Source organism: Phaseolus vulgaris, chromosome 10, assembly GCF_051622355.1.
Source record: "Phaseolus vulgaris cultivar YP4 chromosome 10, ASM5162235v1, whole genome shotgun sequence".
NCBI classification, from domain to species: Eukaryota; Viridiplantae; Streptophyta; class Magnoliopsida; order Fabales; family Fabaceae; genus Phaseolus; species Phaseolus vulgaris.
This window is the reverse complement of record NC_143507.1, coordinates 41,341,528-41,366,157: the sequence shown is the minus strand read 5'-3', so window position 1 is coordinate 41,366,157 and position 24,630 is coordinate 41,341,528. Positions and strand designations below refer to the sequence as shown.

The following is a 24,630-nucleotide window of genomic DNA, read 5'->3' as shown; positions in this document are numbered from 1 at the left end:
TCAATTTAACATTATTATTTTCCTTTCTTAATTTATCCATAACTTAATTACTTATTATTTTTTATAATACTAATAGATTTATGGAGAGAATAAATTTATACATGTATTTATATAAACAAAGTGAACCTAGATAGTACTTTGAATTGGTTATACAATTATTGATGTCTTAGTCGTTTAGTCACTTCTTTGCTCCTTACTTCAAATCTCATTCTTTAATTGTCGTTGCTCGATCGGAATTGACCTGAAAAAGGTACTCTAACGATCAAGTAAATACTCGATATATGGAGTGTGTATTAAGATATAATTAAAAAATGTCTTACACTTTTGTAGAGGGTTTATTTATAGTGTTTAGTGACAAGACTTCTTGCATAATCATCTTGTGTAATGAGTCAAATCTATCCTATATCAATTTTAGTTTTATTATAGGAAGGTTCTCTGATTTCTCGAAGTGTTGTCCAAATTTAGTGAGGCGTGTCTTATATTTTCAGAGAGTTTTTGCAACTGTCTTAACTGTTATTTATTGTAACTACTTTAAATGTGTATTGGACTGGTCACTCGGTAACTAAGACTAAGTGATATGACTCTTCCGGTTTCGACTGATACAATAAAAAAATTGACATATATATATATATATATATATGATTATTTTTAATTTAAATAAAAAACTTTAAACGACATTTGTAGAAGATGGCCATAAAAGTCATTAAAAAAAGGAGGCTGAATGTAGGAAAAGTTGGTTGGATTTTGTGGTGTTCATTACTTGTTTGCACTTAAGTCATAGAGTAGACAACATACATAGGCAAAAGCAAGTGTCCCTCAATCTAACCTCAAAGACGGTTATCTCCAAGGATCACTCCCTTGTTACCTCCGCCCCTTCCACTTCCCACATTGTTTCTCCTACTTCTCTTCTCTTCTATAATAAACCCCACTTTTCTGCTCCTTTTCGCTTCAATTCCTCACACCCAATCCTTTTGGCTTTTTGTTGCAGGGAGACCAAAATGTCTTTCACTGCAACCAAGTTTGCTCCCTCTCCTCTCCCTCTCAGTTCCACCACCCCCAGATCCAATGACAAGCCTCTCTCTTTCTCCTTCGATCACTCCAAAGCCAACCCTTCTTCTTCCTCTTTTCTTGGATCCACTCGCAAGCTTCTTCGCTTCAGGGCTCCTGCCAAGCCTCGTTCTTCTTCCCCTGTTGCTGCTGTTCTTCTCCAACAAACTTCCAATCTGGTGCCCTTTCTCCTTCTTTCTTCATTCAAAAATCCCTGCTTTCTTTGTATGGGTATTGATTCTGTGACATGGGTTTGGTAAAAAAAAGTTCCGTTTTTTACTCAAATTAGCTCATTGGAGTTGGACCCAGTTGAATTTTTGAGATGGATGATTCAAATGTTAATGTTTTTTCTTATAAATTATTATGTGGGTTTGCTGTTTATTCTTTTTACGATACTTTGTTACTTAACAGTTTGTTTGGGTTGAAAATCTCAATTTTTTCATTCAATTCAGTTCACTGGAATTGGATCCGCTTTTGGTTATGAGCTGCTTGATTCAAATGTTAATGTTTTATTAATTATTTATTATTTGGGTTGCTGTTTTCAGATGCGTGGTTCGTTACACTGTGGTTATATATGTATATCTTACAGCACAAAACTTAGATTCAGTTCTACAAGTGTATTTGGTGCTGTTCTTCAATCAGAATTGGAGTGAAACTTCAATTACGAGTGAATTAGCTACGTGAAACTTCAATTCTGATTGAAAAGCTACTAAAAAAAGCATCTATGGAATTGCGTTGCGGTTAATTTTTGTCCTATTTTATGTCGGTTTAGATTTGTTTGTTATTTGTCCAACTGGCTGCAGAAGTTCAGATTAATGAAATTTTTTGGTGTTGTGCTACTACTGGTAATATATATGTAAGTTTGGAATTTTTTGTTTGGGAGTAAGTGTTTTGAGATTATTGCTTTTGTCTGGATCTGTGAGTGCAGCTTATTACTAAAGAGGAAGGGTTGGAGCTCTATGAAGACATGATACTAGGGAGGTTCTTCGAGGACAAGTGTGCTGAGATGTATTATAGGGGCAAAATGTTTGGTTTTGTTCACTTGTACAATGGCCAAGAGGCTGTGTCAACTGGATTCATCAAGCTTTTGAAGAAGGAGGATTATGTAGTGAGCACCTACAGAGATCATGTTCATGCATTGAGTAAGGGGGTCTCCTCTCGGGCTGTAATGAGTGAACTGTTTGGGAAGGCAACAGGATGCTGCCGTGGTCAGGGCGGTTCAATGCATATGTTCTCAAAAGAGCACAACATGCTTGGCGGTTTTGCATTCATTGGTGAAGGAATTCCAGTGGCCACTGGGGCTGCATTTTCGAGCAAGTACAGAAGGGAGGTGCTGAATCAGGCAGATGCTGATCAGGTGACACTGGCTTTTTTCGGAGATGGGACTTGTAACAATGGACAATTCTATGAATGCTTGAACATGGCAGCTCTATGGAAATTGCCAATTGTGTTTGTGGTGGAGAATAATTTGTGGGCTATTGGGATGTCACATCTCAGAGCAACTTCAGATCCTCAGATATGGAAGAAAGGGCCAGCTTTTGGAATGCCAGGGGTTCATGTTGATGGGATGGATGTTTTGAAGGTCAGAGAGGTGGCAAAGGAGGCAATTGGAAGGGCTAGAAGGGGAGAGGGACCAACTCTCGTGGAATGTGAGACCTATAGATTTAGAGGACATTCATTGGCTGACCCTGATGAGCTTCGCGACCCAGGTGAGCATTTACTTGGATAATATCTTCTCTTCACAGTTCTTACTTTTGAAGTGTATATGTTGATGTTCCTTTTCACTTCTTATAATCATTACAAATGTTGATTAGTCTAAGATTAGTGATATTAATTGATGGAGGTGACCATGTATTCTAATTTTTTTTAACAGTGTAAAGAGGTATTATACTTACTGAAGAGAAATATGGCCTAAACAACCAAAACTTTAGTTATTATGCTCAAATTTGGAATAAGATTTTAAACTTTGTTTAGGCTTGGCTGATACATTTTGATTCCTTAGGTACATAGTATCATTAAAAAAACTAACAGTTTTGAAGCCAATGGTAGTAGAATTGAGAAGACGATTACTGTTGTTATTAACCTGGCTGAGAGTATACACAGAATTATTAAAATGGTCTTGATTTAAAGGAGAATACTTGTCTGAATGCTGAACCAATTCGTGTAAGGGTATATATATATTCTGATAGTTTAGTTTGGTTTGGTTTCAGTTGTTTTTGCGGCCTCTTTTCTGCCTTAATGTCATTAAAATTACACTGAAATAAGATGGTTTCTGTTTCTTAGTTATATATTCTAGCATGGTAAAAGGGTATTCTTTTAAGATGTTCACATAAATAATAACTTTGTTTTCTACTTACATATGACTAGTAAGATCAAGTCTTTTGTTTGTGTATGTGGTGCTCATAAGACATAATAGTTACTAAACATAATTTCTCTTCTGCTCTGGCAGCTGAGAAGGAATACTATGCTGCTAGGGACCCCATCACTGCACTGAAACAATACCTTGCTGAAAACCATTTAGCCAGTGAGCAAGAACTGAAGGCCATAGAGAAGAAAATCGATGAGATTCTTGATGATGCAGTTGAGTTTGCAGACAATAGCCCTCTTCCACCCCGCAGTCAGCTTCTGGAGAATGTGTTTGCTGATCCAAAAGGCTTTGGAATTGGACCAGATGGAAAGTATAGATGTGAGGATCCAAAATTCACTGAAGGCACTGCTCAAGTCTAATCTTTTATTTCTTTGAACTTTCAGTTTTGTATGAGTGTTCTTTTCACATGCTTAATTAGTGATGAAATGTTACACAATGTTTAATATAAACAAGAGTTGTTCTTTAGGTTGGAAATTTGGCTTTATGTGTCTTACATTTATCATTGTTTGTGGAACTAATGTCACCAACTGTGTATAATAAAACTTTTGTTGTTTCTCTTTGCTCTTGCTTTCTATCAATTTATTGGTGAAATCCCATACAAGTATAATAATATAGATATGATCAATGCTTCTAGTCACTCAGTGTTATTCTCTGTTGTGGATCTTTTCGAAAAATACGAATTTGTTTCCTTATAAATTGACGAAACCCAAACATGTCATTATTTGCGTTCATGTTTGTATCATGTCAATATAAAACCAAACGGATCTTTACTAATCAATGTTAAATTGTTGTCGATATCTCACTACAAATAGGTAGATTATTGTCCAAAATTACTCTTACTGTTTGTAAGAGGTTTTTTATGGAACTCTTGGTTTCTATGTTAAACGGATCTTTACTGATCAATGTTTTTATATTTTTATTAATAAAAAAATATCAACTGTCATTTTTAATAATAAAAAGTTATCATTTATGTAATTTTTATATATATATTTATTATAAATTGTTTAGATAAATTACTTTTTATTTATTTATTGAGTGTACCTCTGAGTGTAAAAGTTAGATTTGATTGTGGTGAAGAATTTTTTTATAAACATTGATCTTAGTCATGAAAATAAATAGATAAAAAAATGAATTTATAAAAAAAATACTTTTAGGAGTTAAAATTAATTTATACGCAAAATAAAATATAAGAAAATTAGAAAAGTTATATGAGATTTTTTTTTTAAAAAACTAACCTACTTTTAATTTTTTTTAAAAAGCTTATTTTATTAGTCTTTTGTTTTTCATCAAAAATATTTTTTAATATTCTTTTTCAACACAAACTCTCTTCCTTTGCTAGCACAACTTTATTTTGATGAATAAAAAATAATAAGTAGGGAGAAACAATTTATTATTTTTATGTATTCTATTATGCTTTTATATTGAAGGTGTTATTTACTTGTATTTTTATCTTAAAAATCCATATATTTATGTTAAGTCAAAATTTTACTTGCTTTAATATTTTTATAGTTTTATTTTAAATTAATTATTTCACCTTATATAATATTTAAAAGACATGTAATCATTACTAGTTTAATTGTAAATAAACAATAAGTCAAATTCCAATGGATTGACTGAGAAGAGCAAGACACTTTGGTATCTCAGTAAATAATATTTTCTGTTTTAGACTAGAACACCATCCTCCCTGATTTTCATATTATATAATATACTTTATAATATACTTATGTTACTAATCCTCAAAAAAAAAAAAAATCTTCTACTCATTTTGATTTTATTAGTATAAAATTTTATTATTTTGGTCCGTTTAGTAAAATTTAGAAGTTTTTAAGAACTATTGTTGGTAGTGTTGGTGTTGAGAAAAATCAATATGCATAGTCTTTTTTTTTTCTTTCTCTTCAACAATTTTTTTTCAAAATATTTTTAAAATAAACAAATTGAGTGCAATTTTAAAAAAAAATATAATTTAAGCTCTTATGTTCTTTTCACTGACATAATCTTATTTAATATTGCTATTTTCAAAATTATTTTATGTTTAAATTTGGACACCATTCGCAGTTATTATGTTTTACAAAAAGTAAGAAACTATAACTCTTTAATTTAAAAAATCAAAATATTAACCTAATTTAACAAAAATTGAAAAATTTAATCAATATAAAATTAGGTGTAAAATAAAAAAAGTTAAAAATTATTTCAAAAAATACATATTTTGTATAAATGATATCATATTACAAAAATATCATAAAATAATAAATATTAATTTATAAAAATAATTTTACAGTAAATATATTAATAAATTTCTATAAAATTTTATTATTTTAAATTTCGGATATTAAACTTTTTAAGTAATAACATAAGTTATGTCAGTGTAATATCTGATGCTACCTGATAGTAGTAGTGTATGTCTGATGAAATGGCAATAAACTAAAATGATAAAAGAATCACTAACATATTTAAACCTAAATAACATTTAATATTTTAATTCAATAGGTACATATAAAATATTCATAAATTATCACTAAAAAAACATTGTTTTTTTCAATTAAATCAAAATTTCAAATTAGATTTTAGTTTTCATTCTGTATATTTTATATAACTTTAATTTGTTATCCTCTGTTCTTCTATCTACTGAACTTCTCACCCTTTCCTTTTGTGTGGATAAAAGCAAAACCAAAAAAAATGCCACACTCCATTCACACCTTTGTTACACCCTCTTCTTCTTCATCTTCTTCTTCTTCTTCTTCTTCTTCTTTGCTACCCTTCAAACTGTACAAACCGCAAGTGAAACGATTCGTTTTACATTTCGGGCTTCCAAGGCGTTCCCGTACATCTCTAGAACCTTCTTCATCGTCTTCTTCTTTCTCTCCGCTGAGGAAAACTAGGGAGGTGGTTGAAGAAAGGATTTATGGAGAAGAATCTGTTTACCCTAAAAAAGGTGATGTTTTTGGGGGCGAAGAAGATAACGAAAAGCTTGGAAAATCGTGTGAAGTGTACGTGTGCAACCTCCCCAGAAGCTGTGATGCAGCTTACTTGCTTGACATGTTCAGGCCATATGGGACCATTCTAGCTGTGGAGGTTACCCTCTTAGCTTCTCTTTCTTTTCTTTCTTCAATTTCAATTTCTGTTTTTTCATTAGCTCGTACAATTTATTCAGGAAAAAAATTTGTTTTTAATTTTAGTTTATGTATCATCCGAAGGAAAATAATTAAAAAATGCTGTTTCTAACTTCAGTTTTCTTTTACAGCGTTTTCCGAAACATGAAATAAGGTGGTGTTTTTAAATTGTGAATAAAGCTATTTTTATGTTCTTCTCATTATTGATATGCTGGGTTCACACTTCCACAGGTTCTTCCATTTGGTTCTTCACTTATTCTTTTGGTTGCATTATACACCATAAATAGCAAATTTTCTTTTTTAAATATGTAGAAATATTTGGCTTTAAAACGAACACAAAAATAAATTCCCGAGGCGTGAGTAATCACTGTCCGTAAGGACTTATCCGCGGTGTATTCCGCAAGTCCCCCAGGATACAACAGGAACTTCCCGGTAATTTCCGAGGATCAGAACTAGCAAGTTTCTCTTCTTTTAAAAGTAAAACCCAAAAAGAACCCAGAAATTATAATAATAGGATAATGAGGTGAGAGAAAATGAGAAGGGAAAAAATGGAGAAGGAAGAAGAAGGCACGGTGGTGAGTGCTGTGAGGAAGAAGAAGAGGAGATCGATGTGCCGAAAAAACCAGTGTACTTTGAGCATTCTCGTGCCTCTTATTTATAGGCAAGGAGAGAAGTCAAAACCCACGAAAAAGGGGATATGGAGAAAGCTGTTCCGGCGGTTCGGAGGTGACGCCGGAGACGCGCCGGAAATGGCGGAAGGCCACCACAACAGAAGGAAGACCGTGGAACAGGTCTTGCAACGTTCCAAAAACCCTTTCAAACTCAAAGGCACAAACTTAAAACAGAAAGCGAGTGGAGAAACGGATTGCCGGAAAAATCGGAGGAGATCTCGCGGTGTCCGTCGATCTGCAACGACTCTGCGACTCTGCGGAATGTGCACTGCAACGGTTCGCTTTCTTCTTCAATATATATATAATACATATTGACAACAATCCCCCACATATTGCAGAAGAAAGAAAAAGAAGAAAAAAAAGGAAATTTTGGGTTTATCTAAGATGTAATGCATCAGAACTGGTATAGCAAGCTATATAAACCAGTCTTAGATTGATGAACGTAACACATAGTGTAGTTGGTATAGCAAGCTATATGAACCAAGACACTTAGTATGTGTTAGAGGTTTATAAATCACAATACACCCCCACATTACTTGCTGTTATCGCTGTGTTGCGCTACTAGGCCATGCGCGTGCCCGGTATTCATGAGTGCTATAGAGATCTTGCCAAGATCTCATGCAAGCGGCCCCACTTGACACTCATATAGGTGATTTCATCAAGTGTATATTGCAAATTATACACCACCCATAAGGGATATGAAAATCATTAAAACTTTGTAAATCGTTAAAACTCTTTTACCTCTGAATTTTAACCACAAAGTTTATCCTCTCGATAATGCAGTATCTAGCACTTTCACACACACCATAGGAATGGACAAAATTGATTTAAAATCAATTTTAGTGCTAGCAGAACTAACAAGTGACTTGTTTTTACCCATATGAACCTTATTCATGGGATCTCCAATCACAAAGGTTGGGTTTCCATCACTTGTTTGTTTGCGAGTGGCTTAAGTCCCATTCCCCTCGATGTTTCTAAAATCATTTTTCTCCCTAGGGGTTTTGTCAGAGGATCTCAAAACCCACGAAAAAGGGGATATGGAGAAAGCTGTTCCGGCGGTTCGGAGGTGACGCTGGAGACGCGCCGGAAATGGCGGAAGGCCACCACAACAGAAGGAAGACCGTGGAACAGGTCTTGCAACGTTCCAAAAACCCTTTCAAACTCAAAGGCACAAACTTAAAACAGAAAGCGAGTGGAGAAACGGATTGCCGGAAAAATCGGAGGAGATCTCGCGGTGTCCGTCGATCTGCAACGACTCTGCGACTCTGCGGAATGTGCACTGCAACGGTTCGCTTTCTTCTTCAATATATATATATAATACATATTGACAACAAAATATGCATTATAAGTTTTAATTTTGTCCTAGTGTCTAGCTAGTTAAATATAATCTTGTAATCAAACACCTAATTAGGAGTGTCCGACAAGTGTAACACAGGGAAGAATTGTAATAGGTTACAAGATTTGTATTATAAAGCAAAGTTTCAAGTCTTTATCATTATAATCTGAATTCTGAATCAAGAATTCAGGAATGATGGTGAGTATTATGTCTGAGAATTTGGAATCATTAGGTTTTGTCTTTATTGTGTTCTATGTTGGAGATCAAAAGTGGAATTGATATAACAACATTTCATAGTATATAATAAGAAGTTCGGAGACTCTTTTTAAATGATATGTCGGTATCTGATATCGGGCACCAACACTTGTATGACACTTGTAGAATATGTATCCGTAAAGTGTCTAATTCAAAAAGTATTTATTAGATTTTTGACAATTCTATTACGGTTCTAACACAATTTTAAAAAGAAAAAATACATTAATTTTCTAAAAACTCAGACTTATTGTATATATTTTTATTATGATTATAAAAATAAGAAACAAATCCTTGTGAACCAGTCATGAAAAACATATTTCTATTCCAAAAAATAATCTGGAACATACTTGTGCACATAAATCTTTATTGTCAATTTATATAATTCATAATTGTATAATATATAGATCCGTGTTCCGTGTCCCGTGTCCTACATTTTAGAAATTTTACGTATTTCTGTGTACGTGTCCGTGTCGTAGAAGTGTTTGTGTCCGTGCTACATATATATATAAGTAGATCCAAATCTTATACTCGGTTTTATAAAGGTTTAAAGTCGACTTCTTAATATTATACCATTTTACTTCAGGTTTGTCGGGATGATGAGAGTAATGAAAGTAAGGGGTGTGGTTACGTGACACTGGGATCTATGTACTCAGCAAGAAGTGCAGTTGCTACGTTGGATGGATCAGTTAGTATTGTGAAACTGTCTCTCCCTTGCTTGTATTAGAATCAATATGCCCTACCTGTTTGATTTTGATTTTTTCTGTTTTTGAGTGAAGGATGTTGGTGGGCGCGAAATGAGGGTTAGATTTTCAATTGAGGTGAATTCTAAAAGGAGGGGTTTCAATAAAGTGAACTCTTCCATCAAGAGAATCTTATACTATGAATCTTCTCATAAGTTGTATGTTGGCAATCTTCCTAAGAACATCAGACCTGAACTGTTGAGAGATCTGTTTAGCAGATTTGGAAATATAGTTAGTCTTAGAGTACTGTTTGATTTTAAACAAGGGAAAAACCGAGCCTATGCCTTTCTCTCCTTTCAATCAGAGGCGGAACGTGATGCAGCAATGTCTCTCAATGGAACAGTAAAATCTTCTTCCACCACTTTATGATTTTGTTTCATTTTTGTTACTGTTTGTTGCTTAGTTTGATCTTTCTTGCAGGAATTCTATGGTCGAACACTAATAGTTAAAGAGGGTGTTGAGAGGACCGAACCTTTAACTGAAGCTTCATTGTCTGCATAACAATGGCAGCAATTTTGGTTTTTCACATGGAGAAAGATTTCTAGTGTGTATAGCTGAGGCATATTTGTGGGGACCCTATTACTGCAACAGTTCAGCAAAATATGGATTCATTCTATTATATTTTTCTTGTATTTCAAATTGCAATGAGTAATATCAAAGCATTGTTATGGAGTTAAATTGATCTTTGAATAGTAAGAAGTCAATTATTTTTAATATTTTCTTACCCTACGTGTCTAAAAGTAAAAGTTATTGTGAAAATATGCTTGGTAAAAGATTCAAGTTTATTTGTTGAGTAAATTATAATGACACATCTTTACCTTTATTTGTTCGAAGTATTCTTGGACCTATGTTTATTTCATTGTTAGAATGGTCTTTCTTATGAGATATATGTATGTGGAATATTATTTTTAAAACTTAGAAGGAGCATGTGTAATGTAAAAAAAAATGATAATATATTACTTTTAAAATAAAAGAAAGATTTTTTTAGGATTTTTGAAAAATAGGTGTTAATATTATTCGAAAATACCGGTGAACCTCATTTTGTTTGGATTAATTATTTTTTAGTCCACCATTTATTTATTTTATTCAATTTAGTCTTACTATTAAATCCCTCAATTTTAAATGACGCAATCGTGTGACAACTTTTAGTTCAATCAGTAGAAAAATTGTTAAGAAATAAATATGGAGGATTTTTAATTTAGACATAATGTGATTTATAAAATTAAACCCTAAACCTTGACCTAGAAGAGCGACACTGTTATAAAAGCTTAAAGTTGTTAAATCATATGAATATATCTATATAATGTTATGTCTTTAGTTAGCAACCAATGGGTCCATAGCTCAGTGGTAGAGCATTTGACTGCAGATCAAGAGGTCACCGGTTCGAACCCGGTTGGGGGCCCTTTAATTTTACATTAATTTTACATTATTTTTACAATATTTCTTCATTATGTTTTACCCAAAAAATTCATAGTTATTAGAAGCAGAATATTATAAATATTTTATGCCTGGAGCATTTTTTGCAAATAAACATTTATCATGTGTTTAATAATATGAATTTATGAACATATAGGATAAATTATAGAAGCAGAATACAAATTCCTCAAAATATTACGTCTTTACTATTTATATTCCGTAAGTATACACGATACTTAAACTACCTACAATTCCGAATTGCAAGTTGCTCCTAATTTTGCCCCATTATATACAACATTTTTTGTGAAGAAAAAAATAAAATAAAATAGAAAGTGAAATTTAAATTAAATTTAACAAACAAAATATACTACTTACAATACACAAATATTAAAATTATTTTTATAAAACTAAATAAGAAAATTTAAATTTTCTTTACCAAAAATATTTTACCAATTTTTCTTTTTGAAAAATTTAATTAATTATAAAAGTTATTTAAATCATCAACTTTAGTTTTTCAAAAATGTTGTCTAAAAATATTTTGACAAATAATTATATATATATATATATATATATTTATTAAAAATTATTTAAGATTTTTTTTAGTAATAACTACTATCATTCTTTTAATTTATTTTATTTCACTTCTTTTTAATTACTTGAATTCTATACTTCTACGTTATTTTTTTTATAATATATTCTGTTTTAGTATCTTACATTTGGAAAAAAAAGATTGTCATTATCTTTGATTTATTTCTTCTAATCAATAATATAATAAAAAGATTGTCATTATCTTTTGATTTATTTCTTCTAATCAATATTGTAAAATATTAATGAATTAGTTTTTTAAACTGTTTGAAATAAAATTAAATTAAAAAATTGTAAAATAAAGTTTTTTTCTCCACCGTATACTACAAAATAATGTCTTCTACAAACATAAAGATACTGCAGAATCAAAATTTAACATATTCAAATATAAAAACACATTCACATGACTATATAAATAAATTAAATGTATAAATTGAAAAAAAGTGAAACAATTAAGTTATAAAATATAACATCTAATATTTCATAACCTCTAATACAACATTTCTTTTACCATACCACAACTTTGTGCTCATTATTATATACACAAGTTTATTTTACTCAAAAAATAATATATTTAGTTTTATGGTATTTGTATATATTACTGTGATATTTTTATATAATGTAAAATTGTTTTTATTAATGAATGTTAAACTCCCTTCAAAAAGGGTCAAAGTACCAGTGTGTGTGTATATATATACCTCGATGCTTCTAAGAAAAAAAAATATCACACAACTTGAGCATTTTAGGACATTTTGTTCATGTGAAACTCAGGCTGAATAATCATCACCAATATAAAAACTACATGGTGCGGGAAAGAAAATGAATGATGCTTGTTTAAAAAGAGAGAGAGAGAGGAGGAAGAAAACAAATCAACAGAGCAGAAAAAAAAAAGAGGGAAAAGGAAAGAGAAAAGAGGAGGATGTCTGCTCATGGTAGGATTACAATATCTCAAACTCACTAAAATGGCTTTTCTATTTGTACACGTACATACAGAACTTTGTGTATAATAAAAACAGATAGAACAGGTAGTAAAATATACATTAAGGAGAGAAATAAAATATAAAAGAATAAGAATGGGTTGAACTAGACTGAAGATATATATTGTTAGTCTGTACAGTTGTTAGTGCTTGATCTCTCTCTGCCTACACTGTTGCCTTTTCTAAAAAAAGTTAGTCACCTCTTATTTGTCTTCTCCTTGCCTGCAGACAAGTTTTCCCTTGTGTCAGAATTAGGCATTACTAAAGAGAAACCATAATTTCCTTTCTTAAATAACATTACTCACCAAATATACTTGATTTCAAAGGAAATCTAATTGATGAACCCTTAACTCTTAGCTCCCGGTTTTGCTTGTTTCGACTTTGTTTCTCAATAGCAGAAGAACTATTGCTACTTTCGCCGGTAAGAAAGTTTGCAACTTTACTTACCTTTTCATGGTACACAGCAGGCGGGGCAAGCTTCAACTGAGGCAAGTTTTCTATTTGCATAAATCTCTGATTTTTCTGCAGGTTGCTCAAGATCTCAAACTGCAGAAGAAGATTCAATATAAATGTGATGGAAGTTGTACAAGGCCATTATATTGATGGGATTATACAGAGATTTGATTAACATTTACCCGTGATATATGTTGTTGTCCATACATATTCTCTGTCAAATCACTGTCACGAGGATGGATGGTACTTCCATGGGGATACTGGCGCTTTGATGAGAATTTATTGACCAAGCCATTCATTGCAAAGATTGATTTGTTTCGGGACTGCTGGAATTTGTTGTTAGGCATGCATAGAGGGCATCCCGACGAAGATCCTTTGCTTGGTGCCTCAATTTCCGAAACTTCACATTGGAGATGAATTGCATGGCCACAGTTGAAAATCCGAATTCCAGAGCTACCAGAGTTCTTTGTAAGAAGGCAATTACAAATACAGCACACGAGACTCCTGGGAGCATATCCATGGGAGGCCCCTTTCTTGAGTAAACTCATTGTATAAAACGAATCATCTTCTATTAACGATTTGGCAGCATCCTAAGTGCAGAAGTAGCAACATGAGAACAGACACAAGACAATACATAAAACCCCTTAAGAATGAAGAGGAAATTAAAAATTATCTTTCACTGTCTAGAAAGAAGAACGGTTATTTGTCAATCAATTTATATTGAAGTTATTTTTACATGTCTTCTTAAGAAAGTTCACTTTGTTCTCAGAAATGTCACTAGTTAACACATCCAGAGAAACAATACATCAAAGTAAATATCATGTACGGGAGCAAGTTTAGAACAAAATTTTATCTCCCAAAGAATTTAACAAATACAAAAAGATTATAGAGTAAGAACTTAGCTTGAATGAATCTTGTCGTGTTTCTTACAGCACTTTTTGACTAGACTATTTAAAACTTCAATCAATCAATTTTAATTGGATAGTATGAAGAATAATACACTTCAAAAATCTTGACCAGTGAAATTAAAAATATAAACAGACAAAATTTGAACAAGTTAACCTTACCAGAATTCTTCTTTCAAAGCCATATGTTCCCAGCATTCCCAATATTGTAAGTTTAAAATCACCAAATTCTTGACTACCATTATCAGACAGAAGTTTAGACATGATTGTCGGAAGGTGAACAAAACCAATCATTCCCTCTACAATCTCTTTAATGAACTGTGATAGCAATTTTCTCAATATATGACCATTTCGGGACTTTGAAATTTTCCAGCTGCTTTTATAGGTGTCCTTGTCCTGTTGTGAATCTGCCGATCCAGCTAGCACTCCAAAATAATTTTCACTCTCATATGCTCCATCATTTGAATCGACCAATGGGTCACAAAACCTGAATTTCAATCAAAGGAAAATGGTAATTAACATAGAAATTTTCCAAATGTCAGGAACACAAATTTAGGAGAGCCTGTTCTTCAGACATTTAATTATTACTGTACAACCATAGAAATCTGTCACCTTACGGTAAAAAAGTCTTCTTGTTTTACCCATTTTTACATTAAAAAGAAAACATATACTGTCACAACAATGAAAAAACAAAGCACTGATGTTCTCTTTTTTTATGGGTAAAACTAAAAGAAGAGCTGTGCTTTCTATACTATATTCTGGTCATACCTCAGTCAACGTAGAATTTCCAACCTACCTCGCTCACACTGAGAACTGGATTTCTCAAGCAAGAAAATTGAAAAACTAGAAATCCACATTTCAGTTGAAGTCTAACTCAATTTTACTAAATGAGGTTGCTCTCTACTTATATACTATATTTTAAGCCTAACTCTAAATTATTTGGGGGGGGAGGACTCAAGTAATTAAGGCTCAAACAAATTAGTAAATAAAAAAAAATGAAATGAAGGAAAATTAAATTGATATCAAACTCACGAGTCAAGTAATTTAAACCAATGTGCTTCTGACTCCTCAGGATTTAGACGAGGGGTGTTCCGTTGACACAGACCAATACAGGCACGCAATAAATTGTGGATGTCACTTCCCTATTGGATTAGTAACCAATAAAAGTATTAGGTCACCAAATAGATACAAACATACAAGTACACCAATCAAAGCATACTTGCATCTTTGGAGCTTCATTAAAATGTTATAATTTCAGGAATAGATAGACAAACCTCCTTTGTTCTTAAAATAGTGTCGAATACTTCCACACGGGAAGAACCAACTCTGCGATGGTTTAAAACTACAGCTTCCACAGCAGCATCAAGCTCAACGAATTTATCATTTAGATCAGAAAGTGTAAGTGAAAGAGCTTTACCAACATCGCCAACCCTTTCTAATAAGAATGCAGTTGCATCTATAATGCCATATTCTTGACAGAGACGTAAACAATGTTCAACTCTATAGCTATCAAACATTTCCAGAAACTTCAGAACTGAATGACCTTCGTATTGGCATAATAACTGCAATATTAAATAATGAGAAGAAAAAAACTAAGTTCCTGCTACAATTACAGCAATGAATTCCCTCAATACAGAAAAACAATTTAAAACAGATGTAAATGATAAATACCAAATAAATAAATAAATAAAAGAGAAATGATGCCTGTATCTCCAATCCCATGAGACATGAAGTTTTAAGAGATAGAAAAAAGTAACCACTAACCACATTAACAGTCAGTTCTAGATGGCAAAAAGAACAAAATTAAAAAATGAAATTAGTCCTCGCATCGCATGCAAAGGCATTGGTACAAAAGCTCACCTCAAGGTAAAGCTCAATACGATCATCAGGCACATGAATTGGTTTTTCCCGCATGTACTTGGGGAAATTGGATATATTCTCTAAGTAATCTCTGACTCCTTCAGGGTGATCCTTAACCTGCCTTCCGTTAAGGGGATTCATAGTGTCATCCTTTCTCAAATTAGACAAGTCTAGGGTGCCAAATAAGTGAAGCTCAATGAGTGTCTTTAAGTAAAGAAAAAGGCTTCTTGGATGAGAGTGAAGTTCAGTTATGATATGGGAACTTTCTTCGCTAAAATGACTGATAACCACATGGAAGGCACCCTCCCTAAAGGCAACCAAATAGAGTAAATGTAAATTAAGATGACCGGTTACATAAATTGAAATATAAAAATCATAATTGCTGCATAACCTGCAAAGAATCCAACCAATTAGAGTAAATCTAATAACGAGGATTACCTGCTAAGTTCAACCAATGCAGGAATTCGCAGTATGACTGCTGATCGAAATGCTACAAGGTCATTGTCAGTCAACTGTGATAATGCTTTATTAATAAAGGAGAAGGTATGAATAGGCTCATCTACATCTTTCATATAACTATCCAATGCAGCCACATATTCATGTCTGAAACTATGGATCAATCCACAAACCTAAAAAAAAAGGTGGGTAAAATTACTCAATCAGATAAAAAGTGTATATTTGGTATCACTGTGCTTCTGAAGACAGTATCGTCAAAATGAACAATATACCTACCTGATGATATTTGGCTCTTTCACATAAATCTAGCACAAATGACGGATCCCAGTCTGATTTAGGAAGTACTTCCAAAAGTGCTAGTACTTGCTTCTCTCTATTTTTTGGAGTTGGACCATGAACAGAAATATTGGTAGACAAGTGACTACCAGATGTCAAATATTCCAATATCTGACATAGCACACCCTTTGAAATTTTAGATCTTTGGAGAGCAACATAATATGCAATGAACTCAAATAGATAACCTATGTCCTTGGAAGGCCACTCTTCTATCAACCCATCTTCACAACTACTAAAGGTTGTATCATTCTGAACAATATTCATATCAATTATTTGAATGAGAGCATCAATTGTGTTCTGAACCAAAGCATCTTGAGTTTCAATAGCATTATCTTCTTTTTTTGCTTCCTCTAAAGATTTATTGGTTGAATCCGGTGAAGATGAGCAGGCATTTGAAATTTCATCTTCCATAAAAGCACATCTGAGAACATCTAGCGTAGCTTCAGTGTCTAACTTTAAGAGAAGATACAGATTTGAGTGGGGTCCTCTGGACACAAAGTCTGAAGTTGTCTGAGATTTTGAAGTACAGGAGTCCTTTAACAAAAACTCCACAAGTTCTCTTCTAAGAGAAGGTAACCGTGTGGGAGGAATAGTTCCACGGCCTACAATTATATGCAACAGATGAATGACTATTTTGTAGTATTATTGGAATATTTTTATAGTAGAAAAGGAAATAAAAAAAAGATTATAAAGTACAGGGAAAAATATTACCTGGTGGAAACGGAAGACCTGTAAAGCAGTACTTGAGATAAACCAGCATTCTATACCTGTTAAAAGGAGAGACAGAAGGGAAAAAATACATATTTAAAAAATTTTAATGAGATCAGAAGATACTGAGAATTTTCACTAGCGTAAGTGAATTGTGTATTAGCTTCAGTGTTTCAGCTTCTATTGTAAGCAGTAGATTAGTCTTTGTCAGCCATAGTTAGTTATGCCAGCTGAAGTTAGTTATCCGAGCTCTCACTTCTCTTATTCTTAGAAAGTTAGTTTTAAGTTTAATTCAACTTTACAAAATTTCAAGTCAAGGTTTGCATTCTTTACATAATATAATTTGGTCATATCTCTAGTGATTATGAAATCTTCAACGTAACACTGTGAACTAGACATCTCGTGCATAGGACTAGACATTTGTGGGTGGTTTGATAGCAATCTGACAGCGAATGATATGATAGACCTAACAAACCTTGTTAGAATAGATTCTAATACTATCTTACAAAGTGAATTTTAAGCCTAATTCAATCTTATAAAATCAGCTTGTAAGCCTACTTATATACTATATTTTGGCTATATCTCTAGTTGATGTAGAATCTCCAACAGTTACTAAATAGACACTCACTTTTGTCACTCTTGAATCTTCCCATCCTTCTCCTAAAATATTCAGACCAAACACACAGCTACATATTTTCTTTGACCAGGAGAAGGTTCTCAATTCTCACTGTGGATCATGTTCCTACTCAAGAGTAAGTTACCCATGTCCTCACCAAGCCTCTTTCAAAGTCCCAGTTCTGCAATCTAAGATACAAATCAGAGTTCTAAGCTGCTGACAGCACTCACCCTCATGTGATTGTCTATTAGCTTTTAAGTGTTTCAGCTTCTATTGTAAGTCATAGATTAGTATTTGCCAGATGTAGTTAGTTATCTAATGTGTCATTTCAGTTACAGACAGTTACAAAAGCTGCTTCTAATCTCTGCACTATAAATAGCTGAGCTATCTGTTGAGAGATTCATAAAATCATTAACTTAAATCTTTCTTCTCTTGCAATTCTCAGTTTCTCTAAATTCTTCTTAGTGTATAAACTGTCATCCGTTTTCTTGTACAGACTATAGAGACTGCCATGGAGAAATTACAATCAATTCAATTTTTTATTAAAATTAATGTCTAGAAATTGTTTATAAAGGCTTAATGCAAGATCAGAACTGGAGCCAAATAAGGTCATTGGACATAAAGGTTGCACATAGTTATAAATTCATTCAGATTCAAGTACATTTTCTGTATTTTGTAATTATTGGATACCGGTGAATAGAATTGGTATTTTTTTCTTTTTTCTTTATCTTTTCCATGGGAATTTAGATTAGTGGGACTAGGAATGCATTAGAGAGATTCCCCCATTATTTATTAGGTTACTAGCACTGCCACCATCTCAGTTTGTTCTCTTACTATAGTTACACTCATCATATCGGCATTCTCCAGTGAGTTGGCATATTTTTTAACTTGAGAAGACAAATAAAATCCACAAATTTTACAAATCCATAATGCCTTATGCCTTTTGCCATGATTTAGAATTCACAAATAATACATGGATATGGAGAAAGAAAAATAGGATACTGGAATAATAAGGAGAAAGGAAACATACCCAAGTGCTGTAGCACTTTCCTTTTGGCTATTTTGTAATACAGCAAACAGCTCCTCCAGAGGTGCCCTAAAATCATCTAATCCTTTATTGAAGACATACACCAGGGCACTATAAAGTCCATGCTCCCGGCATAATCTGACAACCTAAAAAGGTATCAAATTAACCATTTGACAGTTATGCCAATAAAAAATTAATGGCAAGAAAACACGCTTCAGAAGATCTAACAAGAACCTGATTAAAATCCAAGGATGATATATCCATATGAAGGACACATTGCTCAACCCGCTGTAACCACCCTTTGGTACTATAATACTCTACCAGTTCTTGCATAATCTGGACAAAAGTGGGAAAAACATAAAATGGAAAATAATAATGTAAGAACTAACAATCGAGAATATAAATTTGAAAGTCAAAAAGTAATATAGATAATGTAGCATCAGTGTCAAAAAAGCTTGACATAATCCAATACCTCAGGAGGTAGAGATCCAAGCATATCCTTCAAAATATATGGCTCCAGAAGCTCCAAAAATGTTTCTGGAAAAAATTATTAAGTATTTGTACTGTTATCCATTTGAAGTTGGAAAAGACTGCATTAATAATGTAAGAGTGTTCACACAAACTATTCATCTTTCCTGGTGCAAGTAATCTCAATAATCAATTGTGAAAAATAGCTTTAGTACAATATCCATTTAACCATGCAACCATTAATCAAAGAAAAGTACGAGAATTAAACTGTTGACAACAATGCAATAATTTCAAATGAATATTCAATTAATTTCCTTTTATGATTCTTTTAAGATCTTTGTTTACGGCTTAATGTTTGGCATTTGGGAAGTAAAGTGCCAATAAGAGCATAAGCTTGATGTTCCAAAGAAGAGAATGCATTGGCTATGATCACAAATAAACGCATCAAAGAGAAAGTGGGAGTAACACAGATTGAACCATTGAGAAATATATGTAGAATTGCATCTAAGATGGTTTGGCTAAGTAAGAATAAGATAAATAGAAGCGCAAAATAAGAACATTAACCAGATATAGAATAGATCAAGTGTTAGAGGTATTGCTAGATACAATACCTTTTTAATGGTTTTACTTTAAGGATATGATTTTCAACAAAATATTTTATGCCATGTGATCATGAATATTTTACTGAGATATCATTAATTAGCTCACAATAGATTACACTAATTGCCAGAGGAAGAAGATTATACAAAGAATAAATACTTTCAGTTTTTATATATTTTAAAATACAAAGCATCCGTTTCAATCATGGAGAGAGAAAATTTAGAATAACCAAATATATTAGAAGATGTTCTATGATTACGCTTTCGTTTTGATTTGTAAAGAATGAACTTTTATCAACATTAAATTACAAATTTACAATGAATTAGTTTTGTTCACTCTGCATTATAAAACCAAACTAAATTGTTAACCAAAAGAAATAATTGATGCCAGTGCTGAAAAGGATCAAAACAAGAAGTGAGATGAAAAGAGAGGCCCTCTTAACAATATACTACACAATGCTAAGAGAACGAGTTACCTCGCTGTTGAACAGCCACGAACTTGGAGAAAATTTCATCAAAAAGAATGTCCATCCGTCTGATATGACAACAAAATTCAACAGCAACCCCACCAACACGGGTGTATTGCTCCTTTATCTCACAATGCACTGAATTGCTTCTACTATTTGAATCATTGGATTGGTCCACTTTACCAATTTGATTGCAGAATGCCACTGAAATATAGGAGAACACTTCATCAACATATGATGTAAGCAACTCCACCAAGAAGGGCATTATGGCCTCATGTACGGCATCCAAGGTTCTAGGAAGGTCAATAACCCCATGAGCATGGCCGTCATAAAGAGTCATTGCCATGTTCAAGGCACCCATCCAGTCACCTGCTTTCCGCAAAACAGAAATACGCTCTTTCCAAGGTAGAAGACGAGAAATAAGAAGATGTGTTGGACCAAGTATATAAATAGAAGCTCCTCTTACAGCAAGAGAGTTATGATAAGCTTTCTCAGGATTTCCAAATACATTGTTGAAGTGAGTATGATAAGAGACTAGATCATCTCCTCCAATGCCATCTACGGCAATACTTGTTTGGTGAATCACAGTTCCATCCTTGGAAAATAAATACAGTTGTCCACTTGAAGTTTGAACTTCCAGCATCTGAGCAAGAAAATATCTTTTAACTACCCTTATAGCAAAGAAGCAATACAAAAGGAAGTGTGAAAGAAAACAAGACGTACACCCACACACACAAAAAAGTGGCCAAATATATCCAGGCACAAAAGATGATGTAATACCTGATCATCCAACCACGCTAGACCTATAGCCGCACCTTCGAGAGACCATCTTCCATATACTTTTAGTTCTGATTTGACCAACTTTGCAACCAGAACCTTACGTTCCCAAGCAATTGCAAGCAATGAAACTCTTTCAATAGCTTCTGCAGACATATTTTCTACAAGAGCAATAACTATTTAGAAAAAAGTCAACATCAATTATAGTTTGTGATAGATGAATAAGTACCAGTAGAACTATGTGTTTGTGTCATGTATTTCCATGCAGTATATGGCATAGACCCCTCCCGAACCCCGTCTGGCCTAGAGAGTTGAGCATAGACTTGCAATGTAGGGGTCAGACGTACCTACAACAAAGAAGTCTGAACAGATGAAGGAAAAATGACGGCAAAATAGGAACATTGAACCAGAACAAACATCAGATTTCCATACCACCAATGCAGTTTGATGGGTTACAAATACAACCACACCTTCTTCCACCAAAGAAGACGATTCATTGAAGAGTTTCCAACCTGCATCTCCGCCAACAACACCCATCATGCTGCTTATACTGCTGGCTGGGGCTGAGGTGTTTCCCTGAGAAAAAGGAGAAGCACTTCCACTGAAGTCATCGAAAAGGAGTGGTGAAGCCGAAAGCACCAAGCCTGTACTTTGCCCATCAAGAAGACACTACAAGATTAACCCAAGTTAAACATAGGAGAAATGTGAGATGCTTGGATATTGAATTAATTCACAGGTCCCCTTTATAACGAAAAATGTTATATACCTGAGTTTTGATGGAGAATCTACTAAACAAAGGAACAACTGAGATAATGTGCAAGAGAACCAGACCCTTACAATCACCAGTAACTGCTTTAAATTGACGAGTATTCTGAGGATCTTGTCCCAAAAATAAGGTATGTACTACGGGGGCTGTATGCTCGCCACTAATAACTTTTGCCACAACCCCTTTCTGTACATCCCACAGGGTTAGATGACCATCACCATAACCAGCTAAAAGAAGGTCTCCTTGTTGATTGAAAGACATGGATGTCACTGGAGCACGCAACCGATCACCTTGTACAGCAAGCATCAACATCTAACAAGTAAACAGCATATATTGATAAATGATGTTAGAGCTGATACCAAAAGTTAATCACATAAATGCTTGAAATTATAAGTATCAGCATTACTGATTTGTCATTGTCTAGTAATCATTTAAAGAGTGTCTTAATACTACACCATTAATAATGTGTACATGTGTGTTGGGGAGGCGGGTTTTTTTCTTGTGAGGTAGTTTAATCCCTTATTTTTATAAAAAAAAAAACAAATCCTTTGCATTTCCATATTTTTCTCTCATTCCTCAGATATTTCAGTCCAATCTGATAGAATAAGCTTTTAATGGGAAATCTAAAAGAAAAACTTATCAAGTTAAAAGATAGCAACAAACATACTATTACTATTGGAAAGTCATCTTAATTGTGGTACTCCTGACAGGCCTTAATTGCAGCCTCATCGGTCTGTCTTCACTGAAGCCTCCAGAACCTTCATAATCATAGTACTAGGAATGGAGGATAAGTTTAGTCCTACATTGCCTTAGCGACATGACCTAAGTAATGCTTATAAGGCTCTTCACCTTATAAGTTTGTTTGGAGCTGAATTAAGCCTAAGTCTAAATTTGAAGATCATATCAAGATCTATCATGGATCAGAAGCGGACAGGATCAAGTCTGCAAATCCAATGAGTTTTATAGCGGCTAATTAACAACACTGGTAAAAGATGTGAACGGTGTAATAAGTCTCACCAGTTTTGAGAAGTTAAATTAACCACTAAACTCAAATTCTAAGAACTACATTATTTTTATTCCTTAATATATCAGACTGGGTATATGTTTGCAGGCAAGGATGTAAACTAAATTTCCATAATTAATTGAGCATTGAACTTGAGCTAGATCAAGAGAGTTTGATTAAATCGGAAGCAACCTTTCCATCAGTGTTGTCAGCATGATGAATGGAATATTTACTGGGAAAGACAACAATGAGCCCTTTTGACATTCCTACTGCAATATAATTAGCATGAACTGCCAAGGCTCGACCAGAGCCTTGCTCACGCCTGAATGTTTGGGACGAAATTGCCCTGGTGACTGCATTATCAGCATCAACATCAAAGTATCCCAACGTCGTGGACCCTCTTCGAACGCCCTCGAGTCTCATTGGCTGGGCAGCAGCACCCTCTTCCAGATGCAAACCAGTTGAAGCTCGCTTCTTCTCCAGTTCTTCAGCCAATTCAAGTGGTTTCATTGAAGACTCTCGTTTCTTCTCTGCTCTCTTAGCAGCCCTTCTGCTTTCCAATTCCTCAAGCCTCTCTTCCACTAGCTCTGAAACATCACCCAGTGAACTACCCTCGTCACTACCGCCGCCACTCATCTCATTCTTAACATTTTCCACAGTACTGCCACCATTATTCTCCATTTCTTCTGTTTCCACAGCAGAATCCGTAGCTGTGATTCTCCCATAAGCACCATCATTCCCATCCAAGTCACGATCATCATTGTCTTCATCAAACGGTGCAGAATTAATATCCTTCCCATGATCACCGTCAACCTCATCTAAATTCCAATTCTCCTCAGTCACTATAGAAGAATCATTGCAATAGCCATTTCCATCACCATCACCATCACCATTGTCATTATCAGTATCACTATGCACCTGATTGTCAGCGGCACTACCAGCCTTCACATCATTGGCAATTTCTGCATCACTATCAACACGTTCGCTGTTAACAGAAGCACTTTCACCAGACTGAGTCTCGATTTTCCGCGGCACAGGATCGAATTTCTCGCTAGGCTCGCCCAATTCGCCTCTGGAAGTAACATCGGAATAATCGTCGCCGGCGGCAACGATCGAACTCAACTCGGTGCTGATTGCTGCCGCAGATTTCCTCCTGGAAATGATCGCCGCCGCGTGCGGCGTAGGAACGGATCGAGACGCCGCTGCAGCCGCCGCGAGCGCGGCGCCCGGCTTCGCATTGGACCGCACGCCTTGTAATAGAGAAGAGAACGGGCGCGAAACGCGTGTGCGGTCAGCGAATTCGGCTGGTTTGAACCGAGAAATTGAATCGAGTGCGGGTTGGAGTGGTTTTGGTTGAAGAGTGGGGTTTTGAGGATGGGAATTGGGGAGTGAAGAGAGGGAGTGAGATGGAGAGGAAGGTGGAGAGGTTGAGGAAGATGAAGTGTCACAGTCGTTGAGAATATCATCGATGGTGCGGTGGGGAGCTTCGTCGTCGGTGTCGGAGGAGGAACCGGAGGTGGCGGAGGTGGCGGAGGTGGCGGAGTTGAGGAGTGAACGGATGTCAAGCTCCATGGTGGTGTGTGCCCAACGACGATACGCACAAGTCTAATGTTCCTTTATTATTTTAACTCAATATACAATTAGAGAAGAAAAATAAACTTTACATAGTTTTAGGTCTCGATTT

General features: G+C 34.3%; 3 protein-coding genes and 1 non-coding gene across 6 annotated transcripts; 3 read left to right on the top strand and 1 right to left on the bottom strand.

Moving 5' to 3' along the window:
- The first annotated feature begins 682 nt into the window (after window positions 1-682).
- LOC137812450 (pyruvate dehydrogenase E1 component subunit alpha-3, chloroplastic) lies at window positions 683-3,970 on the top strand. The gene is made up of 3 exons (XM_068614429.2): window positions 683-1,226; window positions 1,976-2,756; window positions 3,497-3,970. Exons 1-3 carry the CDS (start codon window positions 999-1,001, stop codon window positions 3,772-3,774), a joined length of 1,287 nt encoding a protein of 428 aa, XP_068470530.2. The 5' UTR covers window positions 683-998; the 3' UTR covers window positions 3,775-3,970.
- Window positions 3,971-6,012: 2,042 nt separating this feature from the next.
- LOC137818937 (RNA-binding (RRM/RBD/RNP motifs) family protein) lies at window positions 6,013-10,205 on the top strand. Of its 2 annotated transcripts, XM_068622600.2 has the most exons (4): window positions 6,013-6,487; window positions 9,371-9,472; window positions 9,564-9,869; window positions 9,948-10,205. In XM_068622600.2, the coding sequence occupies exons 1-4, from the start codon at window positions 6,092-6,094 to the stop codon at window positions 10,026-10,028; spliced, it is 885 nt and encodes a 294-aa protein (XP_068478701.2). In that variant the 5' UTR covers window positions 6,013-6,091; the 3' UTR covers window positions 10,029-10,205. The 2 variants fall into 2 exon arrangements, with proteins under 2 accessions (XP_068478701.2, XP_090152774.1); XM_090296648.1 differs by lacking the exons at window positions 9,371-9,472; window positions 9,564-9,869 and having other exon boundaries at window positions 6,027-6,487.
- A 652-nt stretch (window positions 10,206-10,857) lies between these two features.
- Window positions 10,858-10,931, top strand: TRNAC-GCA (transfer RNA cysteine (anticodon GCA)). Its single transcript has one exon. It is a non-coding gene; the product is annotated as a tRNA-Cys (tRNA).
- Window positions 10,932-12,429: 1,498 nt separating this feature from the next.
- Window positions 12,430-24,584, bottom strand: SETH5 (transducin family protein / WD-40 repeat family protein). Of its 2 annotated transcripts, XM_068621635.2 has the most exons (19): window positions 23,139-24,584; window positions 21,944-22,255; window positions 21,610-21,846; window positions 21,407-21,524; window positions 21,181-21,338; window positions 20,410-21,043; window positions 19,339-19,403; window positions 19,101-19,202; window positions 18,870-19,012; window positions 17,227-17,282; window positions 16,456-17,117; window positions 16,162-16,352; window positions 15,724-16,030; window positions 15,138-15,425; window positions 14,896-15,005; window positions 14,026-14,350; window positions 13,141-13,548; window positions 12,811-13,051; window positions 12,430-12,727 (listed from the first exon to the last, which is right to left on the bottom strand). In XM_068621635.2, the coding sequence occupies exons 1-19, from the start codon at window positions 24,516-24,518 to the stop codon at window positions 12,702-12,704; spliced, it is 5,763 nt and encodes a 1,920-aa protein (XP_068477736.2). In that variant the 5' UTR covers window positions 24,519-24,584; the 3' UTR covers window positions 12,430-12,701. The 2 variants fall into 2 exon arrangements, with proteins under 2 accessions (XP_068477736.2, XP_090152666.1); XM_090296540.1 differs by lacking the exon at window positions 23,139-24,584 and having other exon boundaries at window positions 21,610-21,821; window positions 21,944-22,081.
- Window positions 24,585-24,630: the final 46 nt, after the last annotated feature.

What these genes read in the sequence shown, in the direction of transcription:
- LOC137812450 (XM_068614429.2), top strand. Translation starts at nt 999, where the DNA reads ATGTCTTTCACTGCAACCAAGTTTGCTCCCTCTCCTCTCCCTCTCAGT. An exon ending in TCCAACAAACTTCCAATCTG is followed by an intron (nt 1,227 to 1,975) that starts GTGCCCTTTCTC and finishes CTGTGAGTGCAG; the next exon opens with CTTATTACTAAAGAGGAAGG. An exon ending in TGATGAGCTTCGCGACCCAG is followed by an intron (nt 2,757 to 3,496) that starts GTGAGCATTTAC and finishes CTGCTCTGGCAG; the next exon opens with CTGAGAAGGAATACTATGCT.
- LOC137818937 (XM_068622600.2), top strand. Translation starts at nt 6,092, where the DNA reads ATGCCACACTCCATTCACACCTTTGTTACACCCTCTTCTTCTTCATCT. An exon ending in GGACCATTCTAGCTGTGGAG is followed by an intron (nt 6,488 to 9,370) that starts GTTACCCTCTTA and finishes ATTTTACTTCAG; the next exon opens with GTTTGTCGGGATGATGAGAG. An exon ending in CAATGTCTCTCAATGGAACA is followed by an intron (nt 9,870 to 9,947) that starts GTAAAATCTTCT and finishes TCTTTCTTGCAG; the next exon opens with GAATTCTATGGTCGAACACT.
- SETH5 (XM_068621635.2), bottom strand. Translation starts at nt 24,518, where the DNA reads ATGGAGCTTGACATCCGTTCACTCCTCAACTCCGCCACCTCCGCCACC. An exon ending in CGTGGCTGTTCAACAGCGAG is followed by an intron (nt 19,404 to 20,409) that starts GTAACTCGTTCT and finishes AATTTTTTCCAG; the next exon opens with AAACATTTTTGGAGCTTCTG. An exon ending in AGGTCTTCCGTTTCCACCAG is followed by an intron (nt 17,118 to 17,226) that starts GTAATATTTTTC and finishes ATATAATTGTAG; the next exon opens with GCCGTGGAACTATTCCTCCC.